General features: G+C 36.0%; 3 protein-coding genes across 4 annotated transcripts; all 3 read right to left on the bottom strand.

Annotated features, from left to right (window-relative positions):
* Positions 1 to 17: 17 nt before the first annotated feature.
* gatd1 (glutamine amidotransferase class 1 domain containing 1) lies at positions 18 to 3644 on the bottom strand. The gene is made up of 7 exons (XM_084094764.1): positions 3386 to 3644; positions 2922 to 2998; positions 2726 to 2831; positions 2541 to 2648; positions 2379 to 2470; positions 2205 to 2298; positions 18 to 869 (listed from the first exon to the last, which is right to left on the bottom strand). The coding sequence occupies exons 1-7, from the start codon at positions 3435 to 3437 to the stop codon at positions 754 to 756; spliced, it is 645 nt and encodes a 214-aa protein (XP_083950890.1). The 5' UTR covers positions 3438 to 3644; the 3' UTR covers positions 18 to 753.
* Positions 3645 to 3677: 33 nt separating this feature from the next.
* cd151 (CD151 molecule) lies at positions 3678 to 15304 on the bottom strand. 2 transcript variants are annotated; one of them, XM_084094762.1, is made up of 9 exons: positions 15180 to 15293; positions 12775 to 12859; positions 12222 to 12413; positions 8422 to 8496; positions 8086 to 8106; positions 7650 to 7754; positions 6718 to 6876; positions 4374 to 4460; positions 3678 to 4277 (listed from the first exon to the last, which is right to left on the bottom strand). In XM_084094762.1, the coding sequence occupies exons 2-9, from the start codon at positions 12856 to 12858 to the stop codon at positions 4218 to 4220; spliced, it is 783 nt and encodes a 260-aa protein (XP_083950888.1). In that variant the 5' UTR covers position 12859; positions 15180 to 15293; the 3' UTR covers positions 3678 to 4217. The 2 variants fall into 2 exon arrangements, with proteins under 2 accessions (XP_083950888.1, XP_083950889.1); XM_084094763.1 differs by lacking the exon at positions 8086 to 8106 and having other exon boundaries at positions 15180 to 15304.
* A 785-nt stretch (positions 15305 to 16089) lies between these two features.
* Positions 16090 to 19535, bottom strand: LOC311071023 (EF-hand calcium-binding domain-containing protein 4B; the record flags this gene model as incomplete). The annotated part of the gene is made up of 7 exons (XM_084095235.1): positions 16090 to 16303; positions 16451 to 16527; positions 16621 to 16728; positions 17087 to 17201; positions 18323 to 18404; positions 19086 to 19212; positions 19413 to 19535. 7 exons carry the CDS (start codon positions 19533 to 19535, stop codon positions 16219 to 16221), a joined length of 717 nt encoding a protein of 238 aa, XP_083951361.1. The 3' UTR covers positions 16090 to 16218.
* Positions 19536 to 19654: the final 119 nt, after the last annotated feature.

The following is a 19654-nucleotide window of genomic DNA, read 5'->3' as shown; positions in this document are numbered from 1 at the left end:
CATTCTTAACAGAGAAGCAGCATTTTAATGCAATTTATTTTATTCAGGAAAACCATTTTTATCAATTCATTGGTACAGATTTGTTTTTTCATACTGCATTGTTTGTAATACTGCACATTACAGAAGTGATTCCTTTTGTGGAGCAAATTAAAACATTACAGCAGTTAAAAAGATCAAGTAAAAGTAAAACAGTTGTTCATTCTTGATTAGCTGTTCCTCTTCACACATCATTCTAGATCTGCATACGTGATATGAAAAACCACAGTATTTCCTGTGTTAAACTACCCATCTTACACTTAGGAATGTTGAAAACAAGTCGAGCTTTACCAACTACACACTGTCAATAAACAAAGAATATAATTAATAATCACGTTTACACTAACAATGGATTACTGGTACATTTAAAAGCTGAAATGTGGAGCTTTTTAGTACTAATGTTCCAGGCCGGAAAAAAAGCTTAAAAAAAAAACTTAAAATAAAGCCTTTTATTACAGTGTAATGTTTTGCTCCCATTAAATATATAAATCATCTTGTGCTCCTTTCAAGCATTCAAATTAAACATTCATATTTTGTAGACAGAACATTGAATTTTGAGTCAGAAATTTCTAAACTTTGGTGTGACTGTGAGAAATGCATTTGGAGTGAAGAATGTATATTTGTGGATACATGTGCTTTCAATAGTATAAAACATCTGGTTCAGATTTCGTGAAGGTGGCTCTTGTGAATTCGTTCTCTTCTGCACAACTGAAGCGTTTATCTGCAGTTGCACAGAAGTATGAGGTTGTTTACGGCCGCTGATGTGGACTGCGTGTTCTGCCCAGTCACAAGATGGCGGTCCAGGACCACATGAACGGCGTCCTCGATGCTCGCTGTGAGGGACAGAATTAATTTATGTTTCACATAAACACCAGTAGCATGTGGTAAAAGGGATAGAGTACACCCAAAATGCTATTCTGTCATCATCTACTTCTAGGCAAGGGGACATTATTAATAGGGCTGGGTTGACGAAATCCATTTCAGAATTTTATTCATTCTCATTTTGGTGAACCGATGTCCGTTAGTCTAAACTTTGGCGCTCTTAAGGTGACGTCACGTGACAGATCACTTCACAGATCTCTACACATTTATATATATATATACATACAACCAAGGCAAATGTATTCATTCTACAGTACGTAAAAAAATCGAGTTAATGCACTACACATTATATTGAACTGATCTGTCACGTGACGTCACATTAAGAGCGCCAAAGCGGTTAAAATTGTAAGTAACAAAGTTGCTATTTATTGGATTTTAGGCACGCTACACATAATATTTAGTGACGTTTTGTTCAGGCATAAACTGAAAACAGTTTAGACTAAGATGGACATGGTTCATCAAAATGAGAATGATTAAAATCCCGAAATGGATTTCGTCAACAGTTCAAGCTGGACGTGAAATGATCCTCTTCCTCTTTACTACTAGTAGTTACAGCACCAAATAAACATGAAACATCAGAAGGTAAGTTGAAACCTACAGTACAAATATATAATGTCTCGTAATTGATAAATGTGTGTTTCAACCGTGAAAAGACGTCAATAATACAGCTTGTAAAGTAAACAATGTCACACAACTTTCACACAGCCATTCAATGTCCATTAACTCGTTAGTAAACTAGAAAAAAATAACTCTAGAAAGGAGAATTTTGATAAACATATGCACATATTATTTTTAACTTAACCGGTTTATCAATAGTTTGAATAAATACATCATGAAAACAAATTACTATCCACATAAATGTTGGTTTCAAAAAATTATAACAATATCAAAAATGTATTATTATAAAGCTATTGTTATAAAAACTGCCTTATGTGCCATTTAAATATTTTTATACAAATCAGTTGTTAATTTCTAACTTTCAGCATTAATGTACTGAGAGAAAAAAAATCCTTGAGAAAAAATGACATGTACAGTACTTGATATATATCCAAATAACGAATCAAGATAAGAATAGAATTACAAGTTTATGAATTGAAATCGAATCGTGAGATTTGTGTCCCAGTCCTAATTATTAACAACTTAAAACTTAAATTCAAGGTGTCCCTCACACAAAGCTATCAGAAGACTTGAAATACTGCAATATAGTGCATGACTTTTATGGTGAAAGTAAGTCAGGTTTGGAATGACGTGAATTTTCCCTTTAATAGATTTAAAAGAAACCCCACCTGTGTAAGATCCACCACTGTCTTTGATAAAATCCTCCACAATAAGCGGCAGGTTGGCAAATTCTGGAGAACGTACCAGCTCAAACACAGAGGGCTGTACAAAAAACATCACACTGCATGAGCTATTCCTTCATAAATCCACAGTTTGTTGATTCACATGACATTATCACTCACCCCAGTCATGCTGTATCCTCTGAATATCCACTTGTGTTCCTCTGTAGCGCAGCAGAGAGCAGCTACACCCTGTCCCACAGCACACACAGGCTCTGCAATCACACAGACGTCAACTAAACCAATCTCACAACTCATATTTGAGATGCAAAGAGACACCCTCACTTTGCTGAGAAATGAAGTGGGACAGGATTCGTGCGAGGGACCCGCTGTGTGCGAGATCATTCAGGGCTCCCGGACAGTCTGGAATCAACAGCGCCTGATAGCGGGCACCTGAAACATAAAACACATCCTGATTATTATAAATGCACCTGTGCACTCAGTTTTAAAAAATCAGACAGATTTCACACCATCAATAGACTCGAGTTTGGCCGGGTTTGCGTAGGGTTTGACGCTGAACTCTTGCACCCATCGGGCTGTGCTGTCATCCACGCCTGCAAAGTCGATGGTCTTCCCCTGTGAGACAAAAGTGTGACATCCAGCAAACTGAGGCTTATGTGGATGAATAAACAGTAATTTATAAATGATGCAGTGTGTTTTCCTCACGCCAGGTGTCGCTGTCTGCACGTTAAACACTGAACTGCACAAATTGAAACACTGATTGAACGATCGAGCTGAAACTCCTGCAGGGAAAACATATTCATAATGAACAGAAAACAGTACAAAAGCATCAGTGTTTAAAGTTTAATTTAAAAAAAAGAAAAGTGCAATGATATTACCATCTGTTTTTTTCACTGGATTTGTTTTACCACTTTTTGATTAAATTTAATTAGTATAGAAAATTAGAAATAAACAATGCCCAAAATACTAGATCTTTCCTGAGCCAAAATAAAATATACAAAAATAAAAGACGCATTTAAAATCATTTAATAACACAAACTAGAAAACGACATGACATGTATTTAAATAGCATGCAAATTGTATATTCTCGGGAAACGCTTGTGGCATTTTTGTAACTGTACACAAACTATGCATGTTAACGTTGATTTGACGTGATGTTTGAGTCTCACCTGCAGATGCAGAACTGGCCACGATCAGACATGTAGGTTTAGATGTCATCATAGACGCTTTATATCGCTTAATTTACAGTTTTCTCTGTTTTTAGATATTGACCATTAACCAGGCAATACTAACGTCAACAATAACCTACTAAATACATGTATTCAAGTGTTATAAATCCATTGAAATTACAATATAAACAGAAACTTAGATCATTTGATCAGCTGCTTGTTTTGATGTGTCCGTTGGTATTAAAGCTCCGGGTAAAACAGTTACTCGGTAAATAGTTCCGACGTATGATTTGCACATTTTACATCATTATTATTTTATTAATTATACAGAAAATCTACAAACACAGTGAACAGCTTAAATATTACTCACAACTTATGCAAATAAATTAAATTGTTATTAAGTTATATTAATAGAACAAATGTTACAAACAAAGCATTTAGAAATTCATGTCATTTCAAGATTTCAGTAATCTTCTAATAAACATTACAAGCCATCTTAATGCTGGTATTGTGCCAATAATTACTTCTGTAACTGGAAAGTATGTTTAATAATAATGGAAGGCATGTGTTGTCAGGAACAAAACAATCGTTATTATTCCACTGATTTATTTGTACTGCAAAATTCAAACTTTTAACAAACGTTGCATCAATACCCTTTGCTTAAAACAAGACAATGTAAAGTTCCCTTTCCAGAACGACTGTCCTGCAGCCAGGACATATTGACCCGCCATCATATTCATGACACACAACACATTAAAACCACACACAAAAGACAGCATTGAAGACAGCAGGAAGGCTTATTTGGTGTTGGTGGGAATAAAGTGTCTTTCTCTCAGTATATTTCTTCTTTCAAACTTCGATACAGGCAGCAGGTAAAAATCATCCCTACAATCTGGAACAAACAGAGAAGGTCAAAGGTTAAAAAAAGGATAAAAAAAGTACAAATATGAGTACAAATATTTGCTAGATTTATATTAGAGTTGTTCACCTGAATAAATGCAATCCCAAGACCCACTGAGCCCAAAATCAGCAGATGTTGAAGAATAAACTCCTCTAGTTTGGATATACATCCACCCTGAGAGACATAAAAAAAAAGAGTTTAAAGGAGAGATCTCAGCAGGGTCTCAAAATTTTTAAAAAATTTATAATGCGACAAAATATTTAGCAAAGTATGCAATGAAAAGTCAGACATCTCAATGTAAACTCAAACATTTCTCATCAAATACTTTCAAATCCAAATTATTAAGGAGAACATTAAGGAGCATTGCTGCTGCTGTTAGTTATTGCTGCTACTGTTATTGCTGCTGCTGTTATTATTTCTGCTGCTGTTGATTATTGCTGCTACTGTTATTGCTGCTGCTGTTATTATTTCTGCTGCTGTTGATTATTGCTGCTGCTGTTATTATTTCTGCTGCTGCTGTTATTGATGCTACTGTTATTGCTGCTGCTGTTAGTTATTGCTGCTACTGTTATTGCTGCTGCTGTTATTATTTCTGCTGCTGTTGATTATTGCTGCTACTGTTATTGCTGCTGCTGTTATTATTTCTGCTGCTGTTGATTATTGCTGCTGCTGTTATTATTTCTGCTGCTGCTGTTATTGATGCTACTGTTATTGCTGCTGCTGTTAGTTATTGCTGCTGCTGTTATTATTTCTGCTGCTGCTGTTATTGCTGCTACTGTTATTTATTGCTGCTACTGTTATTTATTGCTGCTACTGTTATTGCTGCTGCTGTTGGTTATTGCTGCTGCTGTTATTATTTCTGCTGCTGTTGATTATTGCTGCTACTGTTATTTATTGCTGCTACTGTTATTTATTAATGCTGCTGTTATTATTGCTGCTGCTGTTGGTTATTGCTGCTACTGTTATTGCTGCTGCTGTTATTATTTCCGCTGCTGTTGATTATTGCTGCTACTGTTATTTATTTCTGCTGCTGTTATTATTGCTGCTGCTGTTATTGCTGCTGCTGCTGTTGGTTATTGCTGCTACTGTTATTTATTTCTGCTGCTGTTATTATTGCTGCTGCTGTTGGTTATTGCTGCTGCTGTTGGTTATTGCTGCTACTGTTATTGCTGCTGCTGTTATTATTTCCGCTGCTGTTGATTATTGCTGCTACTGTTATTTATTTCTGCTGCTGTTATTATTGCTGCTGCTGTTGGTTATTGCTGCTACTGTTGATTATTGCTGCTACTGTTATTTATTTCTGCTGCTGTTATTATTGCTGCTGCTGTTGGTTATTGCTGCTGGTGTTGGTTATTGCTGCTACTGTTATTGCTGCTGCTGCTGCTGCTGTTGGTTATTGCTGCTACTGTTATTGCTGCTGCTGTTATTGCTGCTGCTGCTGTTGGTTATTGCTGCTGCTGCTGTTATTATTGCTGCTGCTGTTATTATTGCTGCTGCTGTTTGTTATTGCTGCTTCTGTCATTTATGGCTGCTACTGTTGTTATTGCTGCTGCTGTTATTGCTGCTGCTGTTGGTTATTGCTGCTGTTATTGCTGTTATTATTGCTGCTGCTGTTGGTTATTGCTGCTACTGTTATTGCTGCTGCTGCTGCTGCTGTTGGTTATTGCTGCTACTGTTATTGCTGCTACTGTTATTGCTGCTGCTGTTGGTTATTGCTGCTGCTGTTATTACTGCTGCTGCTGTTGGTTATTTCTGTTGCTGCTGTTATTATTGCTGCTGCTGTTGGTTATTGCTGCTACTGTTATTGCTGCTGCTGCTGCTGCTGTTGGTTATTGCTGCTACTGTTATTGCTGCTGCTGTTGGTCATTGCTGCTGCTGTTATTATTGCTGCTGCTGTTGGTTATTTCTGTTGCTGCTGTTATTGCTGCTGCTGTTGGTTATTGCTGCTGCTGTTGGTTATTGCTGCTGCTGTTGGTTATTGCTGCTGTTGGTTATTGCTGCTGTTATTGCTGTTGCTGCTGTTATTGCTGTCATTGCTTCTGCTGTTGGTTATTTCTGTTGCTGCTGTTATTGCTGCCGCAGAGCAGGTACAGGATTTGCTACTGCCAATACATACACAACACACTACTGTGAGGAAGTAAGACATGCTGCTGCTGCTGTACAATATAGCATACATGAATTACCCATAGCAGATCTATACAGGTGGAGCTGGGGAAGATGAAGGGTTTCTGAAAGCGTGCTGCAACTGCTACAGCAAACTCTGACCAGTATTTGAAAGTTGAGCAGTGAGCTCATTGGCTACTGATACAGCAGGAACCAATCAGCTGTGCCCCATAGAGAATTATGGGATTGCAAGCAGATTGAGTTAAGGACCAATCAGCCTGCGCTATCTAGATTTTCATGACTGAACTTTGTATTTATCTCAATGTACCTCTACTTTGTAGATGTTGGATGGGTGGTCTCTGAGTCCACAGTGGTCTGTGGGGGTCTTACAGCAGCTGTCGGGCACCAGGCGTCTGTCAGCACCAGGCGTCTGTATCCAGGCCCCGTCCCTCCAGTCCGCTGAGTTGTTACTGCCACAACACTTCAGCTGCATCGTAAAACAGATGAAGAGGGAGGGGGCACGGGAACAAGAAAAGAGTTCATTCTTCTTGTGATCGGTGGACCGTTTTCCCATGGGCTTGTGGAGTCTGATGCTATGATACATAAACTCACATGCTCAGAGACTGAGAAATTGTGTTCAAAAGCCTTCATTGTCATGATATTCTAAGACTATAAAGTTCAAAGCTGTTTAAAAGAGTTCATTGCATTATTATAGTTAAAGAAAATTTTGTCACAGACCTTGAATGTGGGCTTTTTAAAACAGTTTAAAACAGACTAGAAGTCTAAAAGTTTTCTAAGGTGTTCTAGATGGTTACTGATAGTTGCTCTGTGGTATCTAAGGTGTTCTGGGAAGGTGTTATAGAGTGCAACAGTGCTTCCCCCCCTTTTTTTGCTTTAAATCTTGAAATTAAACAATCTAATTAAAATAAATGCTACATGTAGCATCTTCGTTTGGATCATGATTAAAGTGCAGTGGCTTTCAAATGGCAACAGATATGTTTGTGTTTAAGGCCAGTTTGGCTTGTAATAAAGCAAATGAACAAATACATTTGCTTAAAAATCGGCAACTGGTATCAGAATCAGCCCATTTGCTTGTAAAAAAAAAAAATCGGCCATGATAAATCATGATCGGTGCATCCCTAGTTTATAAGTTATTGTTAAAAATCAATTTCGCCATGGATAAGAGAGTTTTGACTTGTGGTGCTCTGGGTGGGTGCTAGGGTCTAGTGGGACAGATAGACAGATAGATGACTGTCTTACGTCTTGCTGGAGTCTGTCGATGGCTCTCGTGATGTGCTCTTGTCCAGGCTGCTGGTAGTTTTCCACCATCCTCTCTTTCAGATCGGCTCTCAGCTCAGCGTTCAGCTGCAATCACAGAGAAATCCATCAGACCACAAGCCAAACCTATAAAGCGTACTATATAGCAAAGTCTGTTTTCATAGATACAAAGTAAAGTCCCATATATTAAAGAAATCAAAATCATCCAAAATGAAAACTCTGTCATTATTTACTCACCATCATGTCATTCCAAACTTCATGTTATTATTTTCCGGAATAATGTTAACACAGCCACGGAAAATAAAACCGCATACTTGTTTGGAATGACACGAGGATGAGTAAATTACAGTAATTTATAAAAATAACTTCAGCTATAAATGAGTAACTTTTTTTTTTTTTTGTCTATGTAATTGTTTACCTGGTAGCAGAGAGGAAAACACTGGAGCAAGAGGAGGGAAAGGAGGAAGAAGACAAAGGGTTTTATAAAGATGGAAAAGGAGGAAAGTGGATGGAGAGCATGCAAACATACAACACTCGACATGTGTATGTGGGTTTAATGTGAATCTGAGGAGAAAGTGGATTGGATGGCATATTACATTCCTATGATATTCATGGCAATATTACAACCATGTTTATCAACTTGTTATTCGCATGCATATATAAAGATGTTGCATCTTTGAGCATAAAAGTGTTTAACAGAATAAGAGACAATTCATCCAATAGCATTTATTCCTCATCCTAAATGTGAGTTTACCTCCTGATAATAGAAAAAGGCCAAAATTCCAGCTGTGATCTCCAATAGGAAGATTATCAACAACAGGACACAGAACTGTAGGGACAAAAAAATGGACAAAATGTTTCAATAATAAACATATTTGGATGGATACCAGAGCCCAGTTTAGTGTGGATCAGAATTATCTGGATTTGGAAATCCCAGGTTTTGCTAATCCAGGATTCTGCGCTGATTCTTCAAAGCAAAATTGCATTGGATCCCCCTGATCCAGATGCACACCTTTTCAGATTAACAAAATCTGGAAATCCCCGTAGTGTTCACACGAGAAACTTGCTGTTTTCGCTCGCAAAGACCTTTGACTAATTCATCTCTTATGATTGTGCCAATGAAGTTTACAAACAGTGATCAAAAACCCTTTAAATGAAATATAATATTTTTGTTTGATATTCACGGCTGATTGTGGATTATTTTATGCCGCCATATTTTACTTTACTGTAGGCTACCGAAAGACTTAACTTAACTTAAGACTACTTCTAATTTATTACTTGAACAGTTAAACTAATCAAGAGAAAAATAAAAACTAATATGTGTGTATATATTACATGATACAAATGTTGTATTTTTTGACCAGTTTTAAAGTTTTATTACATTTTGGTTCCTGAAATCCACCCTTCTGCTGGGATCAGAATAATCCTGATTTTTTGGATCATTGGTATCCCGATCTTACTAAACAGTTTTGAACAATACAAACTAATGATTTGATCCAAATCAAACCAAGACTGGATTTTGTGCTCTAATCCGATTTCAGATTATTATTATTTTTTTACAACCCATTTTCAAGATTTGATTGGCAAAATCCAATCAGATTACTTTTGAACTCGGCCCAGGTTCGGTTCGAGGGGGAGTAAATAATAACAGAATTGAAATATGTGCATGATTGTTCTTTCAAGAACCTCGTCCATCACCTGTTGAAAAAGTGAAGAAATGGCATCTGAGGAATTTTACACAGCTGATAAAGGTCAAAAGGACTATTATTTTTTTCTCAGCCTGTATTTGTTCTGAGTTTCCCCTCTGTTTTCTCTCCTTCCCCAGCCCACCACTCTCATTTCATTCCTCTATTCTGGATCCACTCCCTTCTCATTCCTCTATACTCCCTCTCTCTCTCTCTCTCTCTCTCTCTCTCACTCTCTCTCTCTCTCTCTCTCTGCTGCCCGTCATTCCTCAGCTGTGACTCAGTTTCTAAGTCTGACCTCTTAAAGATACACACGTCTTTATTTAAATCAGATATGATGACAGCTTTGAGACAACTATAGTGACACACATATAAGCACGATCAAACTAATTTAGAAAGTTAGTACACACGCTAGTGTGACTGCTTGTTTCCAGAATAATTCCTGGCCTCTGTGTGCAGGAATCCAAACGGTCTAAATCTGCCCACTATAATCCCATGTTTACATTACTCAAAATATTTCACTCAAAGTAAAGTCTGGCGGAGGTTTTTGTGCTGAATCTTTTTGTGTCACTTGCTTCCTTCCTATGTTAAAATGCCATTTGTTGGTTGTGTTTCTATTTTAAGGTGACGTAGTTACATTGTACTTACTCAAGTAAGTACTGGGTAATAATTAACTACATGTACTTACTATAGAGTTACAGTTAGGGTTCGGTTTAGGGTTAGTTATCATGATGCATAATTTACTGTTATTACTATAGTAAGTAGGCTACGTGTAGTAACGTGTATCTCATTTCACCTTAAAATAAAAGGTTACTTTTTTTTAATGAAATGAATGTACTCTATTTTAGTTTGATGTTTTTAATGCAATATTTTGTATTTTTAGGGAATTTTATGGTGCTAAATTATATTTATGGAAGAGTTATTATCCATTTATTACCGGTTTTTGAGCATGGATCTGAAAATTAAATATCTAACTTAAACTGCCGTAAACCTAGAATGCTTTGGAGCACAGACTTAATTTTGGTCTATTTTAAAGAAGACACTTTGCAGATTATTGCTGAAGTGAAAAAAGTGAAACTAAAATAAGTTATAGAAGGTTAAGTTTATTATTATGAAAAAAGCACTTTGCATTACTCTTTGCATTACTTAAAATTTGCATTAAACTACTATTCACAAATTTATATGAAAAATGTGTTTTTCAAAACATGATTTACTCTAAAACTGTGAGAAAATCAAAGCCAGAAATCTAAAGTTGTGTTCCAAATTTAAGGTTGATATCTCAAAAAATGAGCTTTCATTAATATTTTGTTTGTGCGCAGTACCAAACACTTCCACTAGATGAAATTCGCTTCCCATCCGTTTCCAATGCGCACATTTTTGACCGCGAACAATACAAGCGTGAGTATTTTTTCAGTACCATTTAACCTTCTTGAATCATGTCCATGATTTGTTTTTTTGTGTGTTCACATAGCAAGTGCCAAAACCTTTATCAAGTTTCGTACCATTCAGATGAAGTAAAAACAATATATAAAAAAAACAAATGTAAACATTTTTGGTCAAAAATGACTAAACAGAACCAGAGGATTACGTTTATTTTAATAGTAAAAAAGATTGACTATTTTCGTATTTATATGAAATAAATATTTTTCAAAACATGATTTACTCTAAAACTGTGAGAAAATCAAATCCATAAATCTAAACCGGTTGTTTTCCGTATTTGAGGTTGATATCTCAAAAAATTTGCTTTCAGTAATATTTTGTTTGGGTGCAGTACCAAACACGTCCACTAGAAAAAAATAAGGGTTTAGTGCATCAGCCGAATATTTAAAGTATACTTTTCCTATCTGGAATTTTCAGTGTGAACACACTTCTACAAAGCGGCATAGGACAGTGCCGTATTCGTCATTCGGTGGCTCTGAATCATAGACTGTAAAAAAATATGGACGCTCTTCGCTCTCTTCCATTGGTGAGAACTGAAGCCACCAGTGTCCCGATATGGCGTTGACATCTTGGGGTTTGAGTCTGCGCAGTAGCGATTTCGGGACCAGACCTGCGCAGAAGTGAGCAGGAAGTAAAGCCGCAAAATCAAGGCCCCGCCCTTACTCTCGGTGTGAAATAATTAATTATAGAAATTTAGATATTAAATTTAAAGCTCCAATCTCCTCAGTCCTCTAAAGATCCTGAAAAAAAGTCTGTTGGTGCTTCAGTGACTACTTCGCTCAGAGAACCTGTCAATCACAGCTGTCAATCATGACGTTACGCCACCGTTTTTATAGCATCGCGTAACTAACTAAAAACTTATTTTAAAAACAAACACTTGAATTTACATCAGCGTGATAAAAACTACAGTAAATGACAGAAACCACCTTCGGAAAAAAAGATATTTTAAGTGTAATTAAATTGTTTAGTTGGTCTCACGTCCCGTTGAACAACACAGAGAGGCGGGGCTTATGATCTATACTAGGACCAGTCACCGGGGGGCGATCAAGACATTTTGGCTTCACTTTTCAGGGCTTGTACGGCACGCTTGCTCTGAATTGTCAGAACACCATTCAAAATACTTGCTACGGATGCGAAAAACACAGAAAATCGAACCCAATCCAATTTTTTTTATGACGGACGAAAGTTTCGGAGGCAGTGTGTAAGCGTGATTGACACAACGTTAGGTCGTATTTATTTTTTAACGTGCAAAAATTTCGGACGAGAATTTCAGACCTTTAGTTTGCGGATTGGGACGCACCTTTAGGGTTAGTTAACTGAACAAACCACTAATTATAAATATGAAACTTTCACACGTAACTCATCCTGCACTGTTATAAGCGAATCTTCGAATCGTGGAGGTGACTTGTTACCCATGATGCTCTCTCACCACTAAAAGAAGAGCTCTTTGTTCCCTGATGGTGGCGCAGCATCCCAGTATCCCGGTGAACATGACGACGGCACCCGCACCAATCAGGATGAAGGCAGCGATCATGTAGGTGCTGGAGGACAGAAGACTGATGTAGTCGCTTTTATCCACCAGAGTCCAGATTCCCACTGCCATCACAGCGCCACCTGCCAGCTGGGAGGACGTTTACAATCGTCTGTGCAGTAAATCTGGCCTATTTTCGCATTCAGATCTTATTTATTTCTACTTTTTAATTTGCATCAAAATTGTTTGTGCTTAGAAAGGAGAACAGTTCTGAATTTCCACTACAAATATGTTTAGACTGCTAAGAAAAAAGAAGAAGCAGCATAAACCAGTTTATGTTGGTTTTAGGCATTTTTCCGATTTGATCAAATAATGATGTATATATATATATATATATATATATATATATACATACATACATATATACATATATATATATCATATGTATTATATTTGATAATAATAATAATAATCAAAACATAACTCATAAACCCAAAAAGCATAAACTCACCCAAAAGAGAAGATTGAAGATGAACAGAAGGTATTTCAGGCATATTGTCCCACAGCTGTTGTTTTTTTCCTCTGCTTCTGCCATCCTGAAACCGTAAGAGATTTTACTAACCCTTTTAACTTGACGGGTCTGAGAAAAACCATGAATTCAGCTTAACATCTGCTCTTTATCTGCTACAGGCCGACTGGACATGACTAACCCTTCCTGTACACACAACATAACATTACATGACAGCACTGACATTTGTGAGGCAGAGTTCAGTGAGTTATGGTTATCCGGTGAAGAACACATTCAGGACATGTTGTTTCATCCCAAAATCATATGAAAGAAATAAGAAATTATAATTTGATTAATAAAAACGAAGCAAAAAACACTTAACTAATGAGTTTAATTATTGACTATAATTTGAAAAAATTAGAAACTGAAAAGAAGCTAAATATGTATATACACTACAGTAAAAATGATTTAATGTTTTTGAAAGTCTCCTCTGCTCACCAAGGCTGCATTTATTTGATAACAAACACAGTCAAAATGTATTAGTACGATTTAAAATAACTGTTTTCTATTTGAATATATATAATATAATATGATTTATTCCTGTGATCATGAATTTTCAGCATCATTACTCCAGTCTTCAGTGTCACATGATCCTTCAGAAATCATTCTAATATGATGATGAAATTTTTATTATCAAGAAGAATTTATTACTATTATCAATGTTGCATAATATTACTGTGGAAACCATGATACTTTTTTCCTCTTCAGGATTCTTTGATGAATAGAAAGTTCAAAAGAACTTCAAAAGAAGCATTTATTTGAAATAAAAAAAGATTTGTAACATTATATAAATATCTTTACTGTCACAATTGTAATGCATTGCGGCTGAATAAAAGTATTATTAATAAATAACTTTTGAACAGTGTATATATAAAAATATTTTCTATATGCAATTATGCAATATATGCAAAATTGTATTTTGATTTTATTAGTGTATTCATATGACCTTGAATTAGTAGCAAATTATTGTTGTGAATACTTTCTCCATGGCAGAGTAAATAAACGTGTGCAGTAAAGTTCAGCCAGACGAGGAAAACTCTGGGTGTGGATCCGGGAAGCTGAGCTCCCACTACAGTGACTCACAGAGAGAGGGAGAAAGTTTTACTACGGTAACCTCACCCAGATCCAGTATGAGTAACACGTCTTGCGTCTGGGAAACAGACGCCACTTGTCCTCGGATGAGCTCAGGGCTGTTGTTACACCCGCCTGTTTCTGACATGCTGACAGTAAATAAATAGTGAATAATATTTAAACTGTATTATTATATTTAGGTAATGAGGTGTTTTCGCTGATCCCTTTGTAATTGATCCATAAGTGCTAAAAAATATTATTGTTTTAAACTAACATTTTTCAAATTTCAGTATTTTCTTCCATGCTTAAACCTACAGTATATGTTATTTTATAACTTTTTTATTTTTAAATTGTTTTAATTTTTTCACTTAATGATATGTGTATATATATGTTTTAAAATATATATATTTAATTTCTATATATATATATATATATTTTTTTTTTTTCAAAATGTTTAAACCTAAATATAATAATATAATAATAATAATAATATTTTATAAATTTGTTTTGGGCAGCCACATCATTTTTAAACTGTTTCACTTTTATTTTTTATTTTATTTATTAGTGCTTAAACATGCAGTATTATATGATATTTTTAAATTTTGTTTTGGCCAGCCAAATAATAATAATTAAAGTGTATTCAGTTTATACATTTCTTTATAATTTTTTTTTTTTTTTTTTTTGCTGATCCCTTTGTAATTGATCCATAATTTCTAAAAACAATATAATAATAAAATAATAATATATATTTTTACCCAGTACAATATATTATGGTAGCCAAATGTGTCTGAAAAATGAGTCCGGTCATATGCATAAATTATTAGGAGTTGTGTATTTTTCAAAGCATCATCCGAGTCTCATACTGAATTGTGTTCATGCCTCCTGGTTCATTTTAAATCTGTCACACCTCCTCACCATCTGAAGAATCTGAGGAATTTATTACAGATCCTGTTACCTGCAACTGAAGGTGTATCAGAATACAAGAATCTAATTATAAAGTGCATCTTTAAGTTTAACAATCATTATTTTTAACTTTCTAAAGCTTTTAAAGAAAAGCAAAAGTTTCCAATAGGACATTGTCGAATAACAGTACAGTAGCCTACTTAGGTTAAAATTGCAGTTACAGAATATATATGTAAATATATGTATATATATATATATATATATATATAAACTCATAAATCACGCCATAATACAAATACTTCCCATTTATGACCAGCAAACGTAATATTTCATAAGAATAATAACAGTACTCGTGTTTAAAATAACGCACTCACCTGAAGGACGTGTTTAAATCACTCTCCCTGCTTTAGATCTTGATTTTAAAACTATGTTTGAGAGTCCGCTTTTACTCCAGGTGTCCGTGTCCTTCTGTCCGTATTTGTTGCACTGCTCGCCCCGCGCATGCGCAGAGAGTTCACGCCATACTGCGCACTGCAGTAATACCACAACGCGCCAAGAGAGGGCGATACAGGACAAGTGCCATTTATTGCTCCAGTCCCAAAAATAAGTACTTTATATACAATATGTTCATAGAAAACTGTTAATGTACACATAACATTTCATTTTGTGTTCCCAAAAATGTTAATATGAAATTTATTGCCCATACCCACAACATAATACTAACAATTATTATAAAAATACATACATATACAGGCAACCGTTTTAAGAACTCTGTAAAATAAATAAAAATAATGTAACACATCGTTTTGAGTAACAGATTGCCAACTGGAGTGAGTAGTAATCGTATCACTGTTAATCGTAACACCGATAGTGTTTTATATCCTTTTACAGTTTCATATCTTGCTGAAAATGTTTTTTTAATTAAACACATTCAGAGGTAGACGGTGTAGTTTATGAATATGAATACGTTGTTTCGTAGATTCGCTGAGCGTCCAGTCACGTGATGTGATAATATTCATGAGTCAAGTATTCGCTCCAACAGCCCTCACAGCAGTGTTAACTAGTTTGATGTAATTTGATGCAAAGCCAAAGGTAATATAATACTAAGTATAGTGTTATAAATGTACATACGTTTTTTAATTAAAATATATATATATATATATAAAAAACTTTGCAGGATTTACGATGCTGATGACCGTTATAAGTAACGCGTCATCACAGTCCGTGAAAAAGGTCCATTCCTGAAAGACTGAAGGAACTTAATCTGGATTAAAAGACTGAAGTACTCTGAGTAGTGTTGTATTATGTTATGACAATGACGATAATTGTTGTTAATGTTTTTTCCCCCATTTCTTTTCTTCAATAATTTAATTAAAAAAAGAAAAGAAAAATGTCCATATAGTGGCGCTCCGGTTATTTGCAGCAGCGCCCTCTGTTGGCAGAGATGTGCAGTGGGAGCACACACTCACACTGCTTGTCCTGCTGTGAGGCAAGTAACCTGAGACAAGCAGACAGAATTAAATTAAGTTATTATTATTTTACCGCTTTTGCATATACACAGTGATTTTATTGTATTTACTGTATTGGAAAAATATGTCACTTGTGATGACAGAATTTGAAATAGCGCTTTAATCCAGTTTCACACCTGGTTAGGTGGTTCATGGCCTCTTCCACCTGGTGTCCACTCTTAGCACTGCATTCATAGAACTCAGCCTGGTACTGCTGTCAACACAAACATCAAAACTCCTTATACACACACTGACTCAGGCAAGTGACCGAGATCAGTGGGAAATGATGAGCGGGATCATTCCTCACCTCCGCCAGTCTGTGGCCTTGTGCTCCAGTCACCTCCCTCCTGTCTGCGCTCGCCAGGTCTGTCTTATTGCCTAGCAACATCAGACACGCCCCCTCAGACTGCTTTTCCTGCCAGTCACACACACACACACTTAATGATACACTGCTAATCCCATAAACCAATCACAGTAACACACACAGTCATCATAAACAGATTACATCACACGCTAAATACACTCTCTTTCTAATTTCACAGTAAACCTTCAATCAAAGCCACACACTGACGTGTATGTAAAGCAGCACAAGCACACCTGCGGCCGTACTGTATTATACAACCAGCCCAGGCAAATCTTACCCCACATTCAAAACACTTTTTTCTATTTGACCTATTAGTAGATGCTCAATATAGAGAAAAGTAGGATATTCAATGAGAATATATATAGCATACACTAATCAATCAGTCAATCTTGAATCTAGCTATCCTCACCAGCACCTGGTCCAACCAATGGCGGACCGCCGTGAATGAAGCCTCATGGGTGACATCATACATAGCGATGATCCCATCAGCCCGGCGGAAATACTGCTGTGTGACGCTGTGGAACCTGATGAAGGCCACAGGCAGGTGTTATTATCTACACACACATTTTAAAGTGAAGCTTCTTCAAGGGTTCTTTGCAGTATCTGTGCAACACAAACACAACTAGTTCAATGGCCAATCAAAAATATCCCCAAAGTAGCCCAGTGACTAAAGCCCAATGTATAATATAAAAGCCCAATAAAAATAAATAAATAAAGCCCAAATATGCCACTCTAATACACAAAATACTTTTATACAAAAATATATTTTACAGTCACTGCATGTGTTATATATGGAGGTTCATTTCCGCCACATAAAAAAAATAAATCATGCTTTAATTATGAGATAAAAAAAGTCATAATTATGACATAAAAAGTAAAATGAATACTGAATGAATTATGAATTAATGAATTATGAATACCGAGTAATAATTGTGACTTTTTGTCATCATCATGACAGTTAAAATTATGAGAAAGTCGAAATTATGACGTTAGGACATAATTAGGAGATAAAAAGTTGACTTTTAAAGTCATAATTTTGACTTTTTTAACTAATAATTTTGATTTAGTATGTAATTTCTTTTAATGTCATAACTGAATTGTCATAATTTGTCTTTTCATCTTATATTAATTACTTAGTATGTCATAATTTCGAATTTTCATGTCATAATTATGATCTTCAAAAGCATGATTTTTTTTTCTTATGTGGTGGAAATAGGCTTCCATAAACAATTTCAAGTTGAAAATCACTGTATAATATATAATATTAATTATAATATATATATACTATATGGTAGAATTAATATTATGTATTAAATAGTTGTATATGTACTAATCATAAACACGGCAAGTTTTCACAAAGGAACTCACTGGAGCTCAAATCTTTAAGACAGCTTCATCAATGGCAGAATATAAAAGTATAGTATAAAGTATAGTAAATATTTCAGTACGATTATTTCAGTATCATTTATGCACATAAATATGTCAACCGTTAACCAGAGGGGGGAAATAATAACCTGTGGTAACAGGTAGAGGTTCAGCACAGAAGCCCAATCTAACAATAAACATTTTAGGAAGATTAATTTTGCATTGTAGCTTCTTTAAATCACTATATTGGTTCTGTAAAGCTATTTTTGGGACATCTGACCTCTCCTGTCCTGCGGTGTCCCACAGCTGCAGAGCGACTGGTGTGGAATCAAGCATTACACTCCTGACCTGAAAATCCACTCCTGTCAATCAAACACCACATGACTTGTCAGCACATAAAAGGCATTGACATTAAAGCCCTGTTTACAGCTGGTATTGAGATGTGTTTTGGTCGATCGGATCACAAGTAGACGAGGGAGACACATTCACACTTACACCTGGTGTTTTAATCCGTCTCTTTTGTCCACTTTCAACCACTTCTGTCCTGAATTTTTCCTGGGGAGGGTTTATGGGCGAGTAAATGTAAGGGTTTTTCCAGATCTTTTGATCTAATGGATGAAATAAGCTTGTGTAATTTACATATGAACATGACCAGTGGAAAAACACACGGAGAGCATCAGCTTTAGTTTCTGCTCTGACCGACACAAGACCAGCCGAACGCTGTGAGTGTGTGTTAGAGATCAGGAATGGAGAGAGAACATTGTGCTTGGTACATTTTTTTCATCTTCAAACCAAACTTGGGTCTTCAGCCGATAAAGTTTAAATCCCGTCTGGGTCGAGCTCTTCCCATAATGTTACTCATTAGATCAGTAGACGGAGAGAAGACGGTCTTCTGTGGCTGTTTGAACACATTCAACAACATGAGTGTTTACACTACGAAAGCAGTCCGGTCTAATGTGTTTTCGACTGCTTGTGATCCGATCGACCAAAACGCATCTTAATACCAGGAGTAAACAGAGAAGGCATAATTAGGCATCTCTCACCCACAGTTGAGGCCAGGTTGTTGGGGAAGTGACCGCTGCAATACTTATGGATGAACGAGCTCTTTCCCACAGAAGAGTTTCCTAAAAACACCACCTTAAACACACGCTGTGGATCACTCGCAGCGCCCTGGAGGAGGAAGGAGAACGTTTTTACTGGAAGGTCAAATGCCACATTAAGCAGATTAATATTTGATTTACTGTTAAGATCAAGAATGAATGAACTCAACATGGACTGTTGCATCTATTATCCGAGGCTCATTTGCACACTCACATACACAGAAATACGCAGTTGTGAAATCTATTTTTTCAGCAAAAACAAACAAGTACCGCAGATTTCTCTGATTGCCAGGTAGTTTCGTCTTCTCTCTGTTCAGCTTTAGAGAATCTCTTCGGACTTGAATCTGTTAGCGATGTGTCTGAATCCTCTGCCTCGTCACTTGAGTTTTCCATTAGCTGCCTTTAATTAAAATTGATCGAAATTATTTAAATGCAAAAAAAAATAAAATAACAACTTTGAATCAGTGCTTAAAAAGCTAAAACCTGGTGGTAATAATAATAATTGGTCCAGA

The sequence above is a fragment of the Abramis brama genome (assembly GCF_963993115.1).
Source record: "Abramis brama genome assembly, chromosome: 20".
Taxonomy (NCBI): Eukaryota; Metazoa; Chordata; class Actinopteri; order Cypriniformes; family Leuciscidae; genus Abramis; species Abramis brama.
The sequence above is the reverse complement of the archived record's forward strand: the minus strand, read 5'-3'. Positions and strand labels throughout refer to the sequence as shown.

Bases quoted from the DNA above. Each gene is read 5' to 3' on its own strand.
- gatd1 (XM_084094764.1), bottom strand. From the start codon at position 3,437: ATGATGACATCTAAACCTACATGTCTGATCGTGGCCAGTTCTGCATCT. The intron at 2,649-2,725 runs GTGTGAAATCTG...TTTATGTTTCAG, and splicing joins CAAACTCGAGTCTATTGATG to GTGCCCGCTATCAGGCGCTG. The intron at 2,299-2,378 runs GTGAGTGATAAT...TTTTTTGTACAG, and splicing joins GAGGATACAGCATGACTGGG to CCCTCTGTGTTTGAGCTGGT.
- cd151 (XM_084094762.1), bottom strand. From the start codon at position 12,858: ATGGCAGAAGCAGAGGAAAAAAACAACAGCTGTGGGACAATATGCCTG. The intron at 8,497-12,221 runs GTGAGAGAGCAT...TTGTCCCTACAG, and splicing joins AAAGAGCTCTTCTTTTAGTG to TTCTGTGTCCTGTTGTTGAT. The intron at 7,755-8,085 runs GTAAACAATTAC...CTGTGATTGCAG, and splicing joins GTTTTCCTCTCTGCTACCAG to CTGAACGCTGAGCTGAGAGC.